The sequence below is a fragment of the Mixophyes fleayi genome, chromosome 6 (assembly GCF_038048845.1).
Source record: "Mixophyes fleayi isolate aMixFle1 chromosome 6, aMixFle1.hap1, whole genome shotgun sequence".
NCBI classification, from domain to species: Eukaryota; Metazoa; Chordata; class Amphibia; order Anura; family Limnodynastidae; genus Mixophyes; species Mixophyes fleayi.
The window spans coordinates 49,907,886-49,926,030 of record NC_134407.1 but is presented as its reverse complement, the minus strand read 5'-3'; the positions used below and the strand labels follow the sequence as shown (position 1 = coordinate 49,926,030).

At 39.6% G+C, this 18,145-nt stretch overlaps 1 protein-coding gene across 3 annotated transcripts in view; it reads right to left on the bottom strand.

Moving 5' to 3' along the window:
* LOC142161143 (solute carrier family 22 member 15-like) overlaps window positions 1-18,145 on the bottom strand; it is a 128,487-nt gene that overhangs the window by 93,568 nt on the left and 16,774 nt on the right. For all 3 annotated transcript variants that reach the window (XM_075216437.1, XM_075216439.1, XM_075216438.1), the window contains exons 2-5: window positions 10,841-10,984; window positions 6,221-6,353; window positions 2,455-2,619; window positions 1,000-1,129 (exon numbers count right to left, since the gene is read on the bottom strand). In XM_075216437.1, coding sequence (XP_075072538.1) covers window positions 1,000-1,129; window positions 2,455-2,619; window positions 6,221-6,353; window positions 10,841-10,984 — 572 coding nt within the window. The remainder of the gene's footprint in view (window positions 1-999; window positions 1,130-2,454; window positions 2,620-6,220; window positions 6,354-10,840; window positions 10,985-18,145) is intronic.

Here is an 18,145-nt window from a genome sequence, read left to right as displayed (position 1 = left end):
CGGACGTAAGTATATTAGTGAAATCAGAACTGTGTATATTTTAGAATCATCAATGTCTGTTTAGGCATACAGGAATATTCAGACTCAGTGGTCACAATAACAAGCTATTATGGGAGGGATGTAAAGGTTACAGCCTAGGATGAGCCATCACCATTGTTTTCTGCAGGAAGTTACAACTGTAGTATATGAATTGATCCCTATAACCATGGCAGCAGTGGGCATCGGAAATGCATTATTACTTTTTTAGCAATTCTAGTGATAAATATACAACATACAAAGAGGCTTTATGGTATTGTAAATGGTTAAAAACACCTTCTTTATTTCACAAGGAAGAAATATCACAGAGTTTTGAGAGCTCTTATAATCACTGTCATTTTTTTTAAAAAAATGATCAGAATTACAGATATATTTATCAATATGTAGCAAAAAGATTATCACACCGATAGAAAATCTATTATCACACAATTTACCTCTTACCGCTTGCCAGGCCAGTAATGGGGCATACGCGTATACGTGCCCTGGCTAGTTGGTTCAGGCATGCACAGTGTTGGACTTCCAGTTCCACTTAAGATACATATATTGTATATATAATTCATATCTTTCACTTAGGAAAAAATGATTTACTTAAATAAAAAAAAAAAAATTCCTGTTATTATACTCAATGAGATAACTGTGGTGGTACTTGTGCTCCCACAGTCCTTGTTAAATTGGCTTCCCCATGCATGCGCAAGCTTTCATGAGGAGAAACCCAGTGAAACTCTTCACTGGAGGTGATCCCTTGTAAGCGAGAAGTCATACCTCTGGTGTCACTGGGAATATTTGTTTTCATTCTTTGGAAAATGGACCCCTTAGATTGTTCAATATGTTGCACAAATCTTACATTGGAATTTGTGAAAAGTCCTTCTGATTAAAATTCATAAACAAGTTGGATATGTGGGTAACTTTAGAAACGCAGTGGGAATTATAACAGATAGCAGAACATAATAAAAAAAGACTTACAAAGAAAGGAGAAAAAAGAAAACTCCTGGTGAGTTGGCTATAAATGCAAGTGTCCTCCAGTCTCTGACGTAATAACCCAGCAAAGCATACAACACTATGCCAACAGCAAAAGTCAGATTAGTTAATGAACCTAAAAAGGAAAAAACAATACATGAACACACAAATACACTGGCAACATCCGTGTATATCAAATTAATACATAACGTAATTAAAAATGTACATTTTATTTCATGTTTAACTAACTCATTCATACAGCTGAAACATTGGTTCTAATTTTCTGCAGTTAAAGAGTAACGTTCATTATAAAAATAAAAACGTCCTGCATAGGTTTAAAATAAAGACAAATGTGGTGCAGTTTCTAGCTTCACATAAATGGCATTCCCTTTCATTTAGTTATTTATTTAGTTATACCCGTCAAATTATAAAAACACCTTAACAATATAGTTCCTGACAAATGCCTGTCAGGATAAAGAGCAGTCAATGTCGCTATTACTTCAGCATGCGCCTGTGCTGTCCCAGTTACCTAAATCTGGATTGCACCACAACCTGCTTATTACAACAAGCTATCCATAGATCTTCAACAAAGCTCTACTGAAGTGGAATGTTCTTCTCTTGTATAAGTAATGGGGGCTGGGGGTCATGTGTTCCTGTGAGGAGACCCCTTCCCACGGTATGTGCTATACAGAATGTTATACTAAAAAGAACAGCCTCTTAAAAAAGCTGTAATAGTACTATGTATAAAGAGAGGTTGCACCCCCGTCTATGTTCTGCTCTCCTTCTGTAGTAATTATAGAGTGATCCATCCTGCCATGCGGATTCAAGTTGCCAGAACAGAATGAGGAAGTGAATGCAGCTTCTGGGGCCCCGGTGTAATCAGGCGTCACATGTACGTACACATTCATGACCAACTGAATCAGCATGCTCCTGTGCAGCTCTTGTCGTCAAGCAAAGGGGGTGTCTCCACAGTTGAACCCTCATTTGCTACATTAGAGAACATAAGGAAGGAGGTTTACCAAAAGTGGACAACCCTGTTGACGTTTTTTTCCTGGGCCAAGTCTGATTTTTAAATTGTACCCCAGTCCATCTCAAACATTACTTATGTTTTAGAGGATGACACGAAGTACAGAAATTGTATTGGAAGTTACTTTCTCTCAAGTCTAAAAAACTAATTATTCCATTGTACAAGGATACAATACATGCCTCTAATTATGTGCTTTATTTAGACCAATGCTCCTTCACCCACCATAAAGCAAATCAAGTGGCTCAAAGGATCGGGTTTAAACAATATCATTTTAGAGAAAATGGGAGCAGTAAAATATTTTAAATTTTGTTCTACATCATATTAACAATTTTTTTTTTTCACATGCAATAATCAGCGACATGTCCAAATAACATTTTTCTACAACTAAATAACAGTCTTATATAACACTATTTCACTTTTATGAACTGACCTACCTGTCAACGCCCAGTATGACTTTCCAACATATTCTTGTGTTAATACAAAAGACACAAGTGCCATACCACCATTCATTACACCAACCAATAATCGTGACAAAGCAAAAACTTCATAGCTTGGTGCCAAAGCTGTTAGGTAACCAAAAATAACATCAAATAACAGACCTGTGATAGGAATAAAGGATTCTTGTTAAGGCATTTAGAAACGCAAAATGTGAACACTTAACACAGTAACAAGTTCTCTAAATGCAAAATACATAACTCATATAAATAGTTTATATATGTATTAATATAACTATATAAGTACATTCCACATATCAGTTATGTTCTAGTTTAATCATTTGTACTTGTCATTTTTAGAAGGATAGACCAAAACCTTCTCAACATTGAGGGCTGATGTTGAGTTAGATGCATATACATCCAGAAAGAAGGCTCTATAAAGACGCACATAAAAACAATGGATTCACGCCGATGTTTTGGACATTTTTTGGGATAGTGAAAAATGTATTTGCCAATAGGTTTGCTTTAAATAAATTTAAAATAAAAAAAAAATCTATAATACAGTAGGTATTATCTTCCTTCTCATGTTGGAATGAAAGTAACCAAAAAATTATTCTAAAATAAGCCCATAAAATCTTGGTAAGATAGCTCACATGAATGTGTGGCCCAATAAATAAGGACTCTCATTGTTTAGTGTTAGAGCCACTCTATTTCCAGAAGTGCCTTGACGGGGCGGGTGGCTTACCATACATTTGTAAATGAGTGTAACTGAGAATTATACATTGTTATGTATAATAGCAGCTCTTTTACTGGTTCACAACAGTGTTGTTGGGGGATTTTTCTCTGTATTTTTTCCTTTCTGGGTAACCACTCCCTTTCAAGCACATGCTGTGATCCTATAAACTGATTGAGCAACTTCCATTTCTGTAATATAGATACGAGCAATGCAGATATCTCAGCTTCTGAGGTGAATCTACAATCAGAAGTGGCTACCTAGAGCTCCTGACAGTCATCAACAGCATCATCAGTGTGTATTTGCACCAGTCTCAGAATCCCGCAAGTGATAAAACTACTGACAGGTGTATATGCATCTCCGTGTGGGTCAACCCAAGTGCGCGTAAATAAGCATTTACTGTACCTGGTCAGCTTTTGCACGCCCCTTTCCTCCCCTGTTCTACCTCTCCAAGAATAAGGAGGCCCAAGTATTAAATTCGCACATGGACGTGGTGCACGCCTTTTTTGTGGTCATGCCAGTACAAATTGGCTTATTATAAACTAAACAAAGAGGCATATGCCCAACTCAGCATGAGCCCCTTATACTGTTCCGTCCTCTCCCAGTCCAGTCTTGTGTCAATTGGTACCTATCCTTTAGCTGCAAGTCCCCTATATCACTGCCTACACTATATAACCAGCTATTAAGTCATAAACAGAGACAAAGCATACTCGGAAGTGGAAACAGTTTCTGTTGTATTGCCAGTAGGTTTTCATGTGTAATTTTGTCTATGTAGCTATGGTCAAGTGTGGGCTTAAATGACAAACACCATGTTATTCACAACTGGTTGTAGTCAATAAACAACAGGCCAAAAAGGGTTGCAGAAACAGGTAAACGCAAATATAAATTGAGGGTTCTGGTCACAGGTGTGGGTGAAATAAATCTGATATGTGCAGGACTCCAACCAGTTTGGTGGAGAGGCAGGGAATAACATGGACCAGTAGCAAAACAACTTGAATATCATGGCTAAGGGTGTACCATGAGCCAATACACATAATTTGCATTGATTTGGGGTTTAGTATCTTTAAAAGTAGAGGTCTACTTTCTTGCGAATTTAAAGAGCAAGTAAAACCACTGTTTAATATAAAACAATGGTTATCTATTACTATGATGAATAATAGACATGAAGAGGCTCATATACAGTTGGAAGTAGGTCTGTTTTCTTGAGTAAAATATGAATTTTTGTACTTTACATACACACAAAAATAGTATGCAAATCAAGTATTTTTGCATATCTATGACCTTATGACTCTTTACACCAGAACAGGCGGTATAGGCAATTGAAGAGGCAGGAAGTACAGGCAGAGTACACACAGGGCATGATCATGCAAATGCAACTCAACTAGATGTGGATGCTGACATAGATATGCCAGTCAGGAAGTGTATCTCTTGTGTGTGTCGGAGTGCTGGGTTCATATATACGACAGTCACCTACTCTCCCGGGAATGTCCAGGAGACTCCTGAATCTGTAGGAGTTCTCAGGACTACTCCAGTGTCGCAAACTCCCTTGTCCTGCCCACATCCCTACTGAATTAACAGAAAAACGCATCTCCGTGACCCAAGCACTGAGCAGCCGAGGGCAGGTCTTAATGGATCGATTCGCATGGCAACAATAATTCCCATTTAATTTTTAAAGGGATGAACAACAGATGTGGAGCAGATTTTATATATGGTTGTTGCAGAATATTCCCATACAAGAGCCTACACCCAACTCACATATCAAACCTGTTATCTGAAACACAACTATAATTTCCATTTACATAACACTTTGCTTTTCACAGCTGGACAGAGGCATTTCTCAGCTAAACCCTGAAAACCAATTTCAGAACCAGACCAAGACAGTGGCCATCACGATGAGTAGAGGATTCAACCCACTTGGAGAAGCCGAGGTAGGAGGTTAGAGAGGAAGCAGCATTGGAACATGGATTAGCAATGGGGATGTTGAACTCTCCCATGATGATAGTGGGGATGTCGTAAGATAAAAAGTGAGGGGTCCATGCGGAGAAATCTTTAAGAAATTTTGGTGCAGTCCAGGGGGGCGAAATGGATCACAGCAACATACATAGTATGTAAGAAATCTGTGGAAGTGTTGATGTTGCACAAATACACAAGAATACATATTGTTAGTTTATTTACATAAGGGGGAAGATTACATCAAGACGTTTCTCTAATCGCAAGATATAGTGGAAGAGTTATATGGAATCAGAAGTTATATTTATTGCATTCCATTAGTTAATTGCATTTCCTATGTAAGTGCAATACTTGAGGGGTTTGCTGAATAATCAAGAAATCTGTGGTAGTTCTGGTGTTGTGCGGATACACAAGAATACAGATTGTAAGCTTATTTACATAAGAGGGAGGGTTACATCAAGACGTTTCTATTCACGAGATATTCTGTAAAAATCATATGGAATTACATGTTATTTCATCTTATTTTTGCTAATTGTACCTAAACGGTACCACGCTATTATTTTTATATTTTTCGTTGTTGCTTCAGGTCTATTTTTGTGCTGGATTGATTTGATGAACATTTCATGTTCAGTGTCGTAAGTATCAATTACTATATGACTATCACCACAGGATGATGTGTATACATATGGGAGATAGATATTGCTTGATTTTGACCCTAATTATTTTTCCTCGCTGTTTATTTCACAACTGGTGTATAGTTGTGTTATTGTGTTTTCAGTCACAGCTGCAGTTGATAGTGGAGCGCCGTCTTAAACACATTTATACAATTAAATAGCTGGAGTACTTGTCTCTAATTTGAGATTTATTGGCATATATATGCCGAGATATTTACGTTTTTAGGAACCCCTTTTCCACACTTCTACAATAATAAATGTTTGAACATTTAATTCTTTAACAGTTAGATGTGAAATCAGTAAGCAGACAATGACCATGCCTTTACCAAAACCAAAACAGATAGATTTAAAAAAAATTACCATTATGTTCCAATAACAGAGCACAAGTTCAGCAAGTGCATCCACCTACCTGTTAAATATACTGGTCTTCTCCCTAGTTTATCGGATAGGGGTCCAAACAAAATGTTCCCAATAAGGAGACCCGCAAACAATAATGAAGATGCCAGATTGACCTTATATGCTTCATTTTTTATTAAGTGCCACTGTGGATACAAAATACATACATTTTGCATTAACATGAGATAGATATACAAAATACAATTCATATAGAGGTAACGTTTAACACTACAATCTTCCTGCATCAGTATTACAGGAACCTCACATGAGAAGTGAAAATTGAATACAAATAAGATGCTCTGACCTAAGTCAAACACACCTTAAAACTTGGTATTACACTGAACACGAGTCTGTGAACTACTTTTAACAATATACATTTAAAAACTTCTAGCTTATGACACCCGAATCTCTATCTCTTCCCATGTCCTCTCCCCCTTCTGTATCATCTTGTGTAACCTACTGTCTTTCTGCTATTTCCACATGGATATCCCAATGCTATCTAAAACTCAACATATCCAAAATTGAGCTTATTATCTTCCCTCCTGCCAGAGTCACCACCTGCCTTCAAATCTCCATCACTGTCAATAACACCACGATTTCTTCGGTCTCCCAAGCCTGCTGCCTTGGTGTGAGACTTAATTTTGCCCTCTGCTTTATTCATCACATCCAGACTCTCACCCAGTCCTGTCAATTCCACCTTAAAAACATTGCCAGAATACGCCCTTTTCTTACTCAACATACTACCAAAACTCTTATCCATTCTCTCAACATCTCCCATCTTGACTACTGCAACCTCCTGCTATCTGGCATTCAGTACACCCATATATCCCCACTTCAATCCATCCTAAATGCTGCTGCAAGGCTGATCTTTCTCTCTCACCACTCCATATCTGCTGCACCACTTTGAAAATCCCTACTATGGCTCCCTGTGTCCTCTAAAATCCAATTCAAATTACTCACCCTTACCTACAAAGCACTCAACACCACCACCCCTTCATACATCTCAAATCTCTTATCAAAATATTCTCCCTCCCGCCATCTTAGAGGTACCTCTGACCTGCGCCTTGTCTTATCTCTGGTAACCGCCTCTCACTCGCGCCTACAAGACTTCTCCTGTGCTGCTCTTATAGAATTCCCTATAAGGTGTGAATAGGTCAACCCGGGTCATACAACCTGCGTCCGCAACCATGGCCGCAACCGGGGTTATTCCCGTGTTGGAGCTGGTATGAAAGGTGTTCCCATGCTAGTCTACCCAGAATCTGTTAAAAGCAGCTTATTGGCAGATGGGAATCGCTCTCTGATGACGTCTTCATACTGCCGAACGGTAGGGGTGGCACAATGGCAGGACAACAAAGTGAGAGAGCTACTGGTTGCCAGAGGGGAAGAGGAGATCAAAAAACAGATTACTGGTACAACTATTTATGGGAACCCTACAAATATACTGATCGACTGGAGGATCAAGCGCTCACAGCACCAAGTTGTCAACAAACTCAAGTATGTCAGGAAGCAATACAGCAAAGTGCATGACCACAAAAGAAAAGTAATGGCCGTATGGAGTGACCATATTATGATTTGTGTAATGTTGTATTTGCAACTCAACCCTATCCAACCCCATTCACCTTTCTTCTTCAAGCTGTGCTAACAGTAATGCTACCCCTGAAAGTAGCTGCGCTGGCTCACCCTCATCACAGATGGTAGCTGAAGAGACGGCCGACAATAGCAAATATGATTCATCTATTAATGAAGGGATTACTATAGAAGAAGCAGCGGACCAGACTGATACACAGCCCTTGCATTCACACAGTAAGTTAACTCCCTTTGGGGCTTATGTAATAATAATTGCTTCACTGCTGCACTTATTTGCGATGCGTTTTGCACTGGATATTTATTTTCAATCATAATGAAAATATCCATGTTATATAGTAAGTTTTACTTATCAGCGTTAGCAGCTGTCCCTGCAGGTTATATCCCCTGCATACTAGACAGCTGGAATCTGACTCTGCACATGCCTCCTTAGCCTTAGTTTGGATTATTATGTGTAATTATTATTATGAATATTATTTTTGTTTTTGTTTTTATAGTCTATACTGTTCCATCAAGGAAAAAGAACACAAAGATGAAACAAACCACTACAGCAATGTCTACAATATTGGTGGAGCAGCTGAGGGAGATAGATTGGGGTATTTGTTATTGCTAAAATCATTACAAATGTTTTGTTGTTTAAAAACAATTCTTTACTTGAACACAATGTACACAGGCTATTGTCTATGCAACCATATTTACAATTGAAAACATTACTGTTACTGTTTTGAATCGAAGTGAAGTGCAATTTTGCACAGGTGTGACTCCATTGCAATTAAAATTTAAAAAACAAACAAATTCTAAACAATGTGTCTTTACAATCATTCCTAATGCTGTCTATGTGTCTAGCACTTCTGTTGTGTTGGCAGTAACGATGCTCCAGATGAGTTCAGCACTGTTAGGTCGCTCTCCCTCATAGGTAATAAAACAATACTACAAAAATAACAGGCGCTGGGTAACCTATAGTATTTGATCAAGTTGCATCTATTAAAGCAGGATCTGGACCTCCTAAATATACTAAGAAAATAGAAAAAACTTATAATAGCACAAAACTTGAGATCAAAAATAAAATTTAATAAATATAATTAAGATGGTGTATAAACACCTAAGCATATACAACTGAAACAGCAAAATAAAATGACCACAAATGACTATATGCATATAGTAAACCACTTGAAGCAGTCATATAGGACTGTAATCATGTAAACAGACACTGAAGACCAGAGCCTTAACTTAGAATTCTAGAGCCTGGGGCGAGAAAGACAAATGCCGCCCCCCTAGCCCTCAATTTTAACCAAATGAACCTAAAATATTCCTAAATTGCGCCCCCGCTTCAGCGTTGCGCCCTGGGCAGTCGCCCCTGTCGCACAGCCCTAGTTACGGCCCTGCTTTGATCTGGCAGTTGATTTTCATAATTAGAGTCAAGCATTTCAGTATCCATTTCAATAGGCAACCTCTTATTGTTACAGAGTGTTTAGATGTGAAGTGAACATGCACACATAGCTGTGCGGATTTCAACTTAGCCAGGTTTATCCAACTGGCAGTCATCACTCCTTAACTATCTCACATAGATCGTCTTCAGTGTCTGTTTACATGATTACAGTCCTATATGACTGCTTCAAGTGGTTTACTATATGCATATAGTCATTTGTGGTCATTTTATTTTGCTGTTTCAATTGTATATGCTTAGGTGTTTATACACCATCTTAATTATATTTATTACATTTTATTTTTCATCTCAAGTTTTGTGCTATTATAAGTTTTTTCTACTCCCTTATAGGTGACTGTATCTACCTGACTTTCAGGCAGTTCAGGCTCCTCTATATTCCACTCTGGAAGAAACTGCTCTTTTTGTAATTCACATATATTATGTAAAATGCAATAAGCAGCAACTATATCTGGCATTAGGTTGATGTCAATGTCATTCCTCTTTAACAAACAACGCCAACGTCCTTTTAGTCGTCCAAATGCATTTACAACCACCCTCCTGGCAGAGCTAAGGGTATGGTTGAAGCGAATCTGGTCAGGTGAAAGTTGATGAGGCTGGGATCTCCATTCCCTGGACCATCTTGGATTTCGGATGATCGTATGTAATGACCAGCAGAGTCTCTCAGCTGCCGGATAGAAAATCATTAAGGGGAGCTCCCGCAATACTCCACACGCTGATTACAATCTCGCTGCAAGTATGGTTCAGATGACAATTGGAGCGCATTCACTGTGGTGAAATGAATATATTTACTGTAATCGGATAACGTACGTATTCGTTGTTAAATCCTTAACGCGTTTCTGTGTGTCTCACACTTTCATTAGGCAAGTTAAGTATTTATCAAAGAGTAATCAACGTGTTGAGTACTGCGGAAGCTCCCCTTAGTGTTTGTCTATCCTGCAGCTGAAAGGGTGGGTAACTACTGCCTGATATTCTCTGTTTTATATCTATGCTGGCCATCCGTCTTTGGATATGTAGACTGAGTTATATACCTTATACTGTGTGAGCTGGAGACAACATTTATTGCACCTGGATGGTGTGCTTATCTATTCCTGTGTTCACAATCGGATTTTTCATATTATACTATATCTGTGGTGACTGATCAATATCAAGAAGTTTTCTACAGAATATTTGCTATACCAAACATCAATTGGTGATATTATTCTTTCTCTCTGTCATACCATTATTAATTCATTTATAAGACATATAATGTTGTATATTGTTTTATAATGGTTAGAAAGTATATATGTGATCATTTATATTTTATATGTAATATTTTTTTGTTTCATTATCCTGTGTCTGACCCGGGATTTTGGTGAGAAAGGATATAAGCCCCAATATGTAACATATGGTAAAACTTGCAGCCAATATACAGAATAAGTGAAATAGTATTGTGCAGTTTGGTCAATATTGAAAACTCGTATTGCCAGGTACATCCAGTCCCAGATTATAAACCTTTATAATCTGGGACTGTCTCTGGAAATTAGTAAGAGATCAAATTGGGAAGAAAAACAAAATTACACAAATTAACATTTTCTCATGATCTAATAAGTAAAATATACTTGCCTCAGATACTATGGAAGTGAAGTTGTCAGCAAATCGAACATGCTTAATAAAGTCTTTCTCATCATGAACGTCTTCCTTGTCAATATAATATTCTGGTATGGCCCCCACAATGACAATCAGCATTGACTGACAAGCCACGTAAACCTAAAAGCAACAATAATAATAAAGATCAGACCACCAGCTATGACTCAACTCAGTGAAGAACTTGCACTTCAACATCTGTTTTAGTAGGTAGATAGGCGACATTGCATTTCCACCAGTTTCATATCACATTGAGTTCTTTGTGGAGCTCATCAAGGTTCCGACTGAAATCTAAAATATAAATATTTGTAGCAGACCTGGTAGGTAGCCATTTGATGACCATAGAAATGCCCTTATGGCCTTTTAGAAGTTACATGCCCTTTTGGAGCTATAGATTTAAGAGGTGTGGGGTATACTTAATACATCAGGTAGTGGGATAGCAATTGTAGCTGTTGGTGGAAATACGTGAACATGGACACATACATTGTGCTAGTTTTGGGCAGGAGGTGACTACGGGTAGTGTTATGATTCCCGGCTAACCCCTGACCCCTGAAATCCAGTGACCATTAACAACTTCTGTGATCCAATTCTTATGCAACATGGTGGAAACTGCAACTAAAAACGAATTTCAGAAAATCCCAGGCAGTGTTCATGTTAAAAGAGCCTATCAGACACCTGATGACATATGACCCCCACTGTGCTTCATAATTACTCAAGTTCACTGTCTAGGTGTGATCCTTGACTCAAAACTATCCTTTGCTTCCCACATCCAATCTATATCCTCTTATATACATCTAAAAAACATTTCCAGAATATGCACATATCTCACACAAGACACTGCAAAAACCTTAATTCATGTGCTCATCATCTCCCACATCGACTATTGTAAAATTATCCTTACTGCACTCCCCCCAAATCAGACTCTCACCCGTACAATCTTTTACCGAATCCAAAATAAAATACTTTTATTAACATACAAGGGCAGCAACAAAACTGCACCAAAATTCATCTTTTCATTTGTCTCAAAATATCTTCCAACTCGACACCTCCATTGGGAAGCTAGGTTTTTCCGAACTTGATAAATGGGTGCAGACTGCAGTCCCCATTAAAAATTATGGGAACTGCGGTCTGCGACATTTAGCCTAATGCAGAAGATATCTATGATATGATCTGCATTAGGCTTTTGTTGAATAGCTAGGATACTAAATTATGCCTAAACCATACGGAAACAGCCATTTCTGCATGGTTTAAAGCTTAATAAATAAGCCAGAGAGAGAAAACTCACTTCTGGATAACCCCAGCACAAGAGAAGATACTGTTGGGGGCTGTGTAAGTGTTGCACTTTTGTGTATTTATAAGTAAGAGGGTATCCAAGATTAATCGAAACTCGGGAAACATACAGAAATTGTGGATCATTAATCTGAAAAAATGAATTCTGAAGTTAATTACAATGCAGCTACCATGGGATACATTCCTTTACGTAAATATTAATCTGGCAATAAGTGGTGCAGTGATACATACCTTAACCTATATGAAGAGGGTTGGCCTACATCAGCATGGTCATTAATAACCCTTTCAGAACAATTTAATATGTGTGACATTTACTAGACTTCAGAAATATATAGCAGAAATTAATGTGTCACCTCTGATCTTTAGACAATCAATTAACAGTGGACTAATTTGCATACAGCAATTTCACAGAAAGGTTTGAGGTGTAAACTGTTGAAAATCCTTGAGGTTATAGTACACAACAGTCTCAGAAATCTAGCCCCAATATATAATAATTTAGAACTATATCATTTATTTCAAGTGTCATCATTGCAAAGACAGATTCATGATAACCCTCACAACCACTCCCACATACCACACAAAAAAACAAACATGTTTTACAAGATGAACAGTAACTTGACATTTTATCTGTTTATTTTATTGCTTGTATATTATATCCTTGCTGTGTCCCCACAAGTCTTGTACAACCAGGGCTGCCAAGAAGAATTCAGGGCCCGGGTACAACAAATTCATGGGGCCCCCCCTCATAGTCAAATAAGCCCCAAAAATTTTTTGCGCCGCCTTACGGCGGCGCAAAAAAATTTAGGTGTATGGTCGTGCATTCAGGGGCGTAGCTAGCCAAACGGCGGTGCAAAAATTTTGGGAGGTGTGGTCATGCATTTTGGGGCGTGGCAAACGTGCCATTGGGGCGTGGCTAACATAAAAACCACTAGGCTCTCAATTCGCCGGAGCGTCACATATGTTCAAGCACTCCTGACTTTCAGGACATCTACCACCACAGTGTAGTATACAAACAATGCAGTGTGTACACAAACAGTTCAGTCTTGGCCTACACCTTACATTGGGCACAACATTCACCAAAAATTGGTATTGTCCCTACTAGAATCACAACATTTCACATACTGTCCTGCTCTCTCCTACCTGTTCTTCTCACTTTCTCCACCTGTGGCTGCATGTTTCTTTAGTTGCGGCTTGTCTGGATCCTGGAATGCTGGGGGCCCTATTTGGAAAAAAATAGCTACATTTAGATAATTCCAAACAACCCTGGCGTTAAATCAATACCATCCACGATTAATAATTAGGCCTTCCTCCAGCTCCAATATTACAATAATGTGCCCCTTCATCATCGCCATGCCTTATGATCACACTGTGCCCTCCATGCTGTTTTTGCCCCCTTCATCTGGCTCCCCTTCATCAGACTATACTATGCTGCTCCCCCCCTTTTTCAATCCCACTGTGCCATGCCTCCCCCCCCTTTGTAACCCCACTGTGCCATGCTGCCCACCATTTTTTAACCCCACTGTGCCATGCTGACCCCTGTTTATTAACCCCACTGTGCCATACTGCCCCGTTTTTTAACCCATCTGTGCCCCTCTCATTTTTTCACCCCCTCTGTCATGCTGCCCCCCCCCCCATTTTTAACCCCTCTGACATGCTGCTTTCCCATTTTTTAACCCCTCTGTGCTCCCCCTCAATTTTTAACCCCTCTGACATGCTGCTTTCCCATTTTTTAACCCCTCTGTGCCCCCACTCATTTTTTAACCCCTCTGACATGCTGCTTCCCCGTTTTTTAACCCCTCTGTGCTCCCCCTCATTTTTTAACCCCTCTGACATGCTGCTTCCCCGTTTTTTAACCCCTCTGTGCTCCCCCTCATTTTTTAACCCCTCTGACATGCTGCTTTCCCGTTTTTTAACCCCTCTGTGCTCCCCCTCATTTTTTAACCCCTCTGACATGCTGCTTCCCCGTTTTTTAACCCCTCTGTGCTCCCCCTCATTTTTTAACCCCTCTGACATGCTGCTTTCCCGTTTTTTAACCCCTCTGTGCTCCCCCTAATTTTTTAACCCCTCTGACATGCTGCTTCCCCGTTTTTAACCCCTCTGACATGCTGCTTCCCCGTTTTTAACCCCTTTGACATGCTGCTTTCCCGTTTTTTAACCCCTCTGTGCTCCCCCTAATTTTTTAACCCCTCTGACATGCTGCTTCCCCGTTTTTAACCCCTCTGACATGCTGCTTCCCCGTTTTTAACCCCTTTGACATGCTGCTTTCCCGTTTTTAACCCCTTTGACATGCTGCTTTCCCGTTTTTTAACCCCTCTGTGCTCCCCCTTATTTTTTAACCCCTCTGTCATGCTGCCCCCCCGTTTTTTAACCCCTTTGTGCCCCCCTCGTTTTCCTCCCTTCACTTACCTTTTCTCCTCTCTTGGTCTTCTCTGCTGCTCTGTGCTCCATTGCTCCAGACTGACTGAATGCTGGGCATGACATGATGACATCACACCCAGCATTCAGACAGTCTGAATAGAGCACAGAGCAGCAGAGAGGAGGGATGCCGGCTCCGCGATCAGGTGAGTATGTTTTGTTTTTTTTTTAAACTAGCCTGCTCCCCCCACCAACGACCGAGCCCCCCCCCCCCCCCCCCTGCCAAAAAAAAAAAAAAAAAAAAAAAGAAAAGGAAAAAAAACGTTTTGAAAAAAAATATTTGAAAATTAAAAAAAATCAGCAGCGCAAGGGCCCGGGCCGGGCCCCCTGACATGCCGGGCCCGGGTAATTAGTACCCGCTCCCCCCCCCTCTCGGCGGCCCTGTGTACAACACTCCACTTCCACATGCTGTGTGTTATATATCTGGCTCTATTAACTGAAAGAGATTGCCACAGTCTCTCACTGCTTGTAGCACAGTATTTAGAAGCAAAGACAAAGCAATGTGGAGCTACTGATGGCTTTAATGACAGAGCCATGTAGCCACCCTAAGCACACCACTGGCTGTAGATATGAACTATAATTTGTAGATCATATTTCAGATGGCCTTCATACTACTAATACTTTTTAAAGTACATATTTTTACTGCCCTCAATATATAGTACAGATCACATATCCACAGCATACACTGATGTCTGGTCCCCTCCTCCATGTCTCATTACTTTTGTTTGTCTAGCCCATGCTGCAAGTAATGGTCTAGAGCACAGTGCTCTAATGCTGGATACACATGATGCAATTTACCGTACAGATCACACAATAAAAGTCAGATATTGCAACAGTGTGTACACTCCCACGATCATGTTTTATCGTACCAAAGCACATTGCATTGTTTGGTTTGGTTTTATAAACTTCTTAAAATTCATGATCCACGATGGAATGATGTCTGTCAAATGTGGAAGTGTGTACGCTCTCACGACAAGTGTAGGCGGATCTCTATAGAGTGTACAGAGTCATGATCTTTGCAGCAGATGGTTAAGAGATGAAGAGCACAGATCTGAAGGTAAATCGTGCAGGTGTGTGCCCATAAATCTGTATGATCATCAGGACTTTCAGTCATTGGTAAAATAGTTACAGAAATGGCATCTGAAGTAATTTCCAACAGTGTGTACCCAGTTTAAGGTGGCGCAGTAAAACATCAGAGAAAGTTTGAAATTATAAGTAGATTTTGATTATTATTGATACATGCTGATACTATTCTTCATACTTATATTACTGATACTAATATCACACGCTCACCTATTCCCTATGCCCTTGTATGTCTTCAAAATTTGCCCCATAACTTTTTTCCGCCCCTGCCTAATGGATTATCATTATTTGATCCATGTCTGTTATTATTGTGTGTTTTCTCCACATATAACAACAATAACAATCAGATCACCAATTGGCTAGCCCAGATATATGCTATAAAAAAAATAAAAATAACTTACTCTTTCTATATTTGCAACTTTAAAATCAGACTTTCCAGAAACTATTTTAAAAACAAAAAAAACAACATTTTATTCCTTTATTTAAAAACTGTCCCTCAGCAGGCTTTTACGTTGCCTCATTTTACATAGATAGCAGCAGAACTTTATGGTTGGCTATAGCACTCCCTTGAGGTTTCAGTAGTTTGTGTCCCAAAAGACATAACTGCCAGCATTCACGGCTGGAAATTTCCACTGGGCAAAAAATAAAAGAAGAGAACGCTAGCACATAACTAGCAGTTACCTTCAGATGTGTTTGCATTATTCCATATTAGGTGCTGCCTAATGTTACTACTGCCTTACAACATGACTGGAATAGCCCATACAAAAATGTCACAGTACTCTACAAAACCCAGGTTGCAAGACATGAAAATGGAAACAAGGGAAACAATGGGAAAAATCCTATTATTCATCTGCCATAAGAACAGGATGTCTGTGCTAATATTACATAGCCAATAGGGGACCAAATGATGTGTTACTGAGCTCAAACGGCCCTAAACTTAAAATGCAAGATCTCCTATGAACAGACTACAATGAACAAATATATAGATTAAAAAGACGTTTAACTTTGTATTTACATTTGCAATGACATTGAATGCAGGATACTGTTCTGTGTGATCAGCCAATCTTAGTTACAGACAGGGCCGGATTAACCCTAGGGCTAACTGGGCTACAGCCCAGGGGCCTGGGGCATCCAGGGGGCCCTTGAAAGTGCTCCACAGCATTATTGATCGGTCGGGGGCAGGGGCGCCCCGGCCTGATCAATGATGCTGAGCACTTTCACTGTAGTCCTTCCCCGGTGCCTTACTGAGGAGATCTCGTGAGTCTCACTCTCACGAGATCTCCTCAGTAAAGAGCATACAGCGCGCCGGGGAAGGAGGTAAGTGCCTTGGGGGCGGCTTTGCTCACCCGGGGGGCGGCTCACATCACAGCGGAAGGGCACTCATGGGGGAATGGAGACCCCCTTAGCCCAGGGGCCTCCATTCCCTTAATCCGGCCCTGGTTACAGATTTGGGAATGTTACTTTTGAATTCAAAACAGAACACAAAGCAAGAATACCGCAGGTAATTACCACCCGCAGGTGTTCTTTACGCCCTGCTGCAAAGGATGTCTATATGAACAGCAAGTAAACTTGTGGCATAAAAGTTACTGTGATAAAAAGGTATTCACCTCTTCTCTCCATTACCTGTACACACACGTTGCGCAATATATAAACCGCTAGCTGTCAGCATATACATAAATAGGAGAATTTTGTGCATAACATAGACATATTGGCAAAAGCTCATCTGCCAATGTCAAGGCATCTCCTATAGGCGAGTCCTTCGCCAGTTTAGCAGCAGGTGTACTCGGGGTGTTACAATTAACACCTTCCCTGTGCCTCCATTTTTTAATGTATGACGCTACATCAGATATCAATTCACAAGACATCCAGGACGCCATACAATGAACCATGGCCAAGAACAGAGAAGTAATCCAGTTTTAATCGTGACAGAATCAAGCTTTTTTCATTTGATTTGTGCAAGCTTTGTGTTACTGCTAAACTGCTAAACCCATATTGCTCCTTGCAAAAGAACCCAATAAGGAAGCCACAAAACTGTTGCAAAACACGCTTGGAACAACCTGGACACGGAAAAGTACACAGTTTGCGTATTGCTTTAGTTTCTATTTCTTCTGATAGGAGCCATAATTACATTGAAAGGTACATGCAGTAAGCAAGAACCACATGCTTACTATGCAGAAATGGTTTGAGCTCAAAGACAGGTTGTCTAAGCACATTACAACTGACTGCCAATATCAGCAAGCACTTCAATGTGCACAGAATTATTGGTGCAATGTACTGGAAAGACTTATTGCCATCATACAGTGCTTAGCAACCCACATGATAGTTTCTAATGAAACAATGGATAATCTTTATACTCCATACAATGGATTATTTTTTGGAATTGCACTCATTGCTAACTTTAACATTGTTATGCAAGAACATGTAAATATGTGAAACTACAACATGTAAAACAAGCCAGTTACAATTGAGTAATATTAGACTGCGTTAAGAAATAAG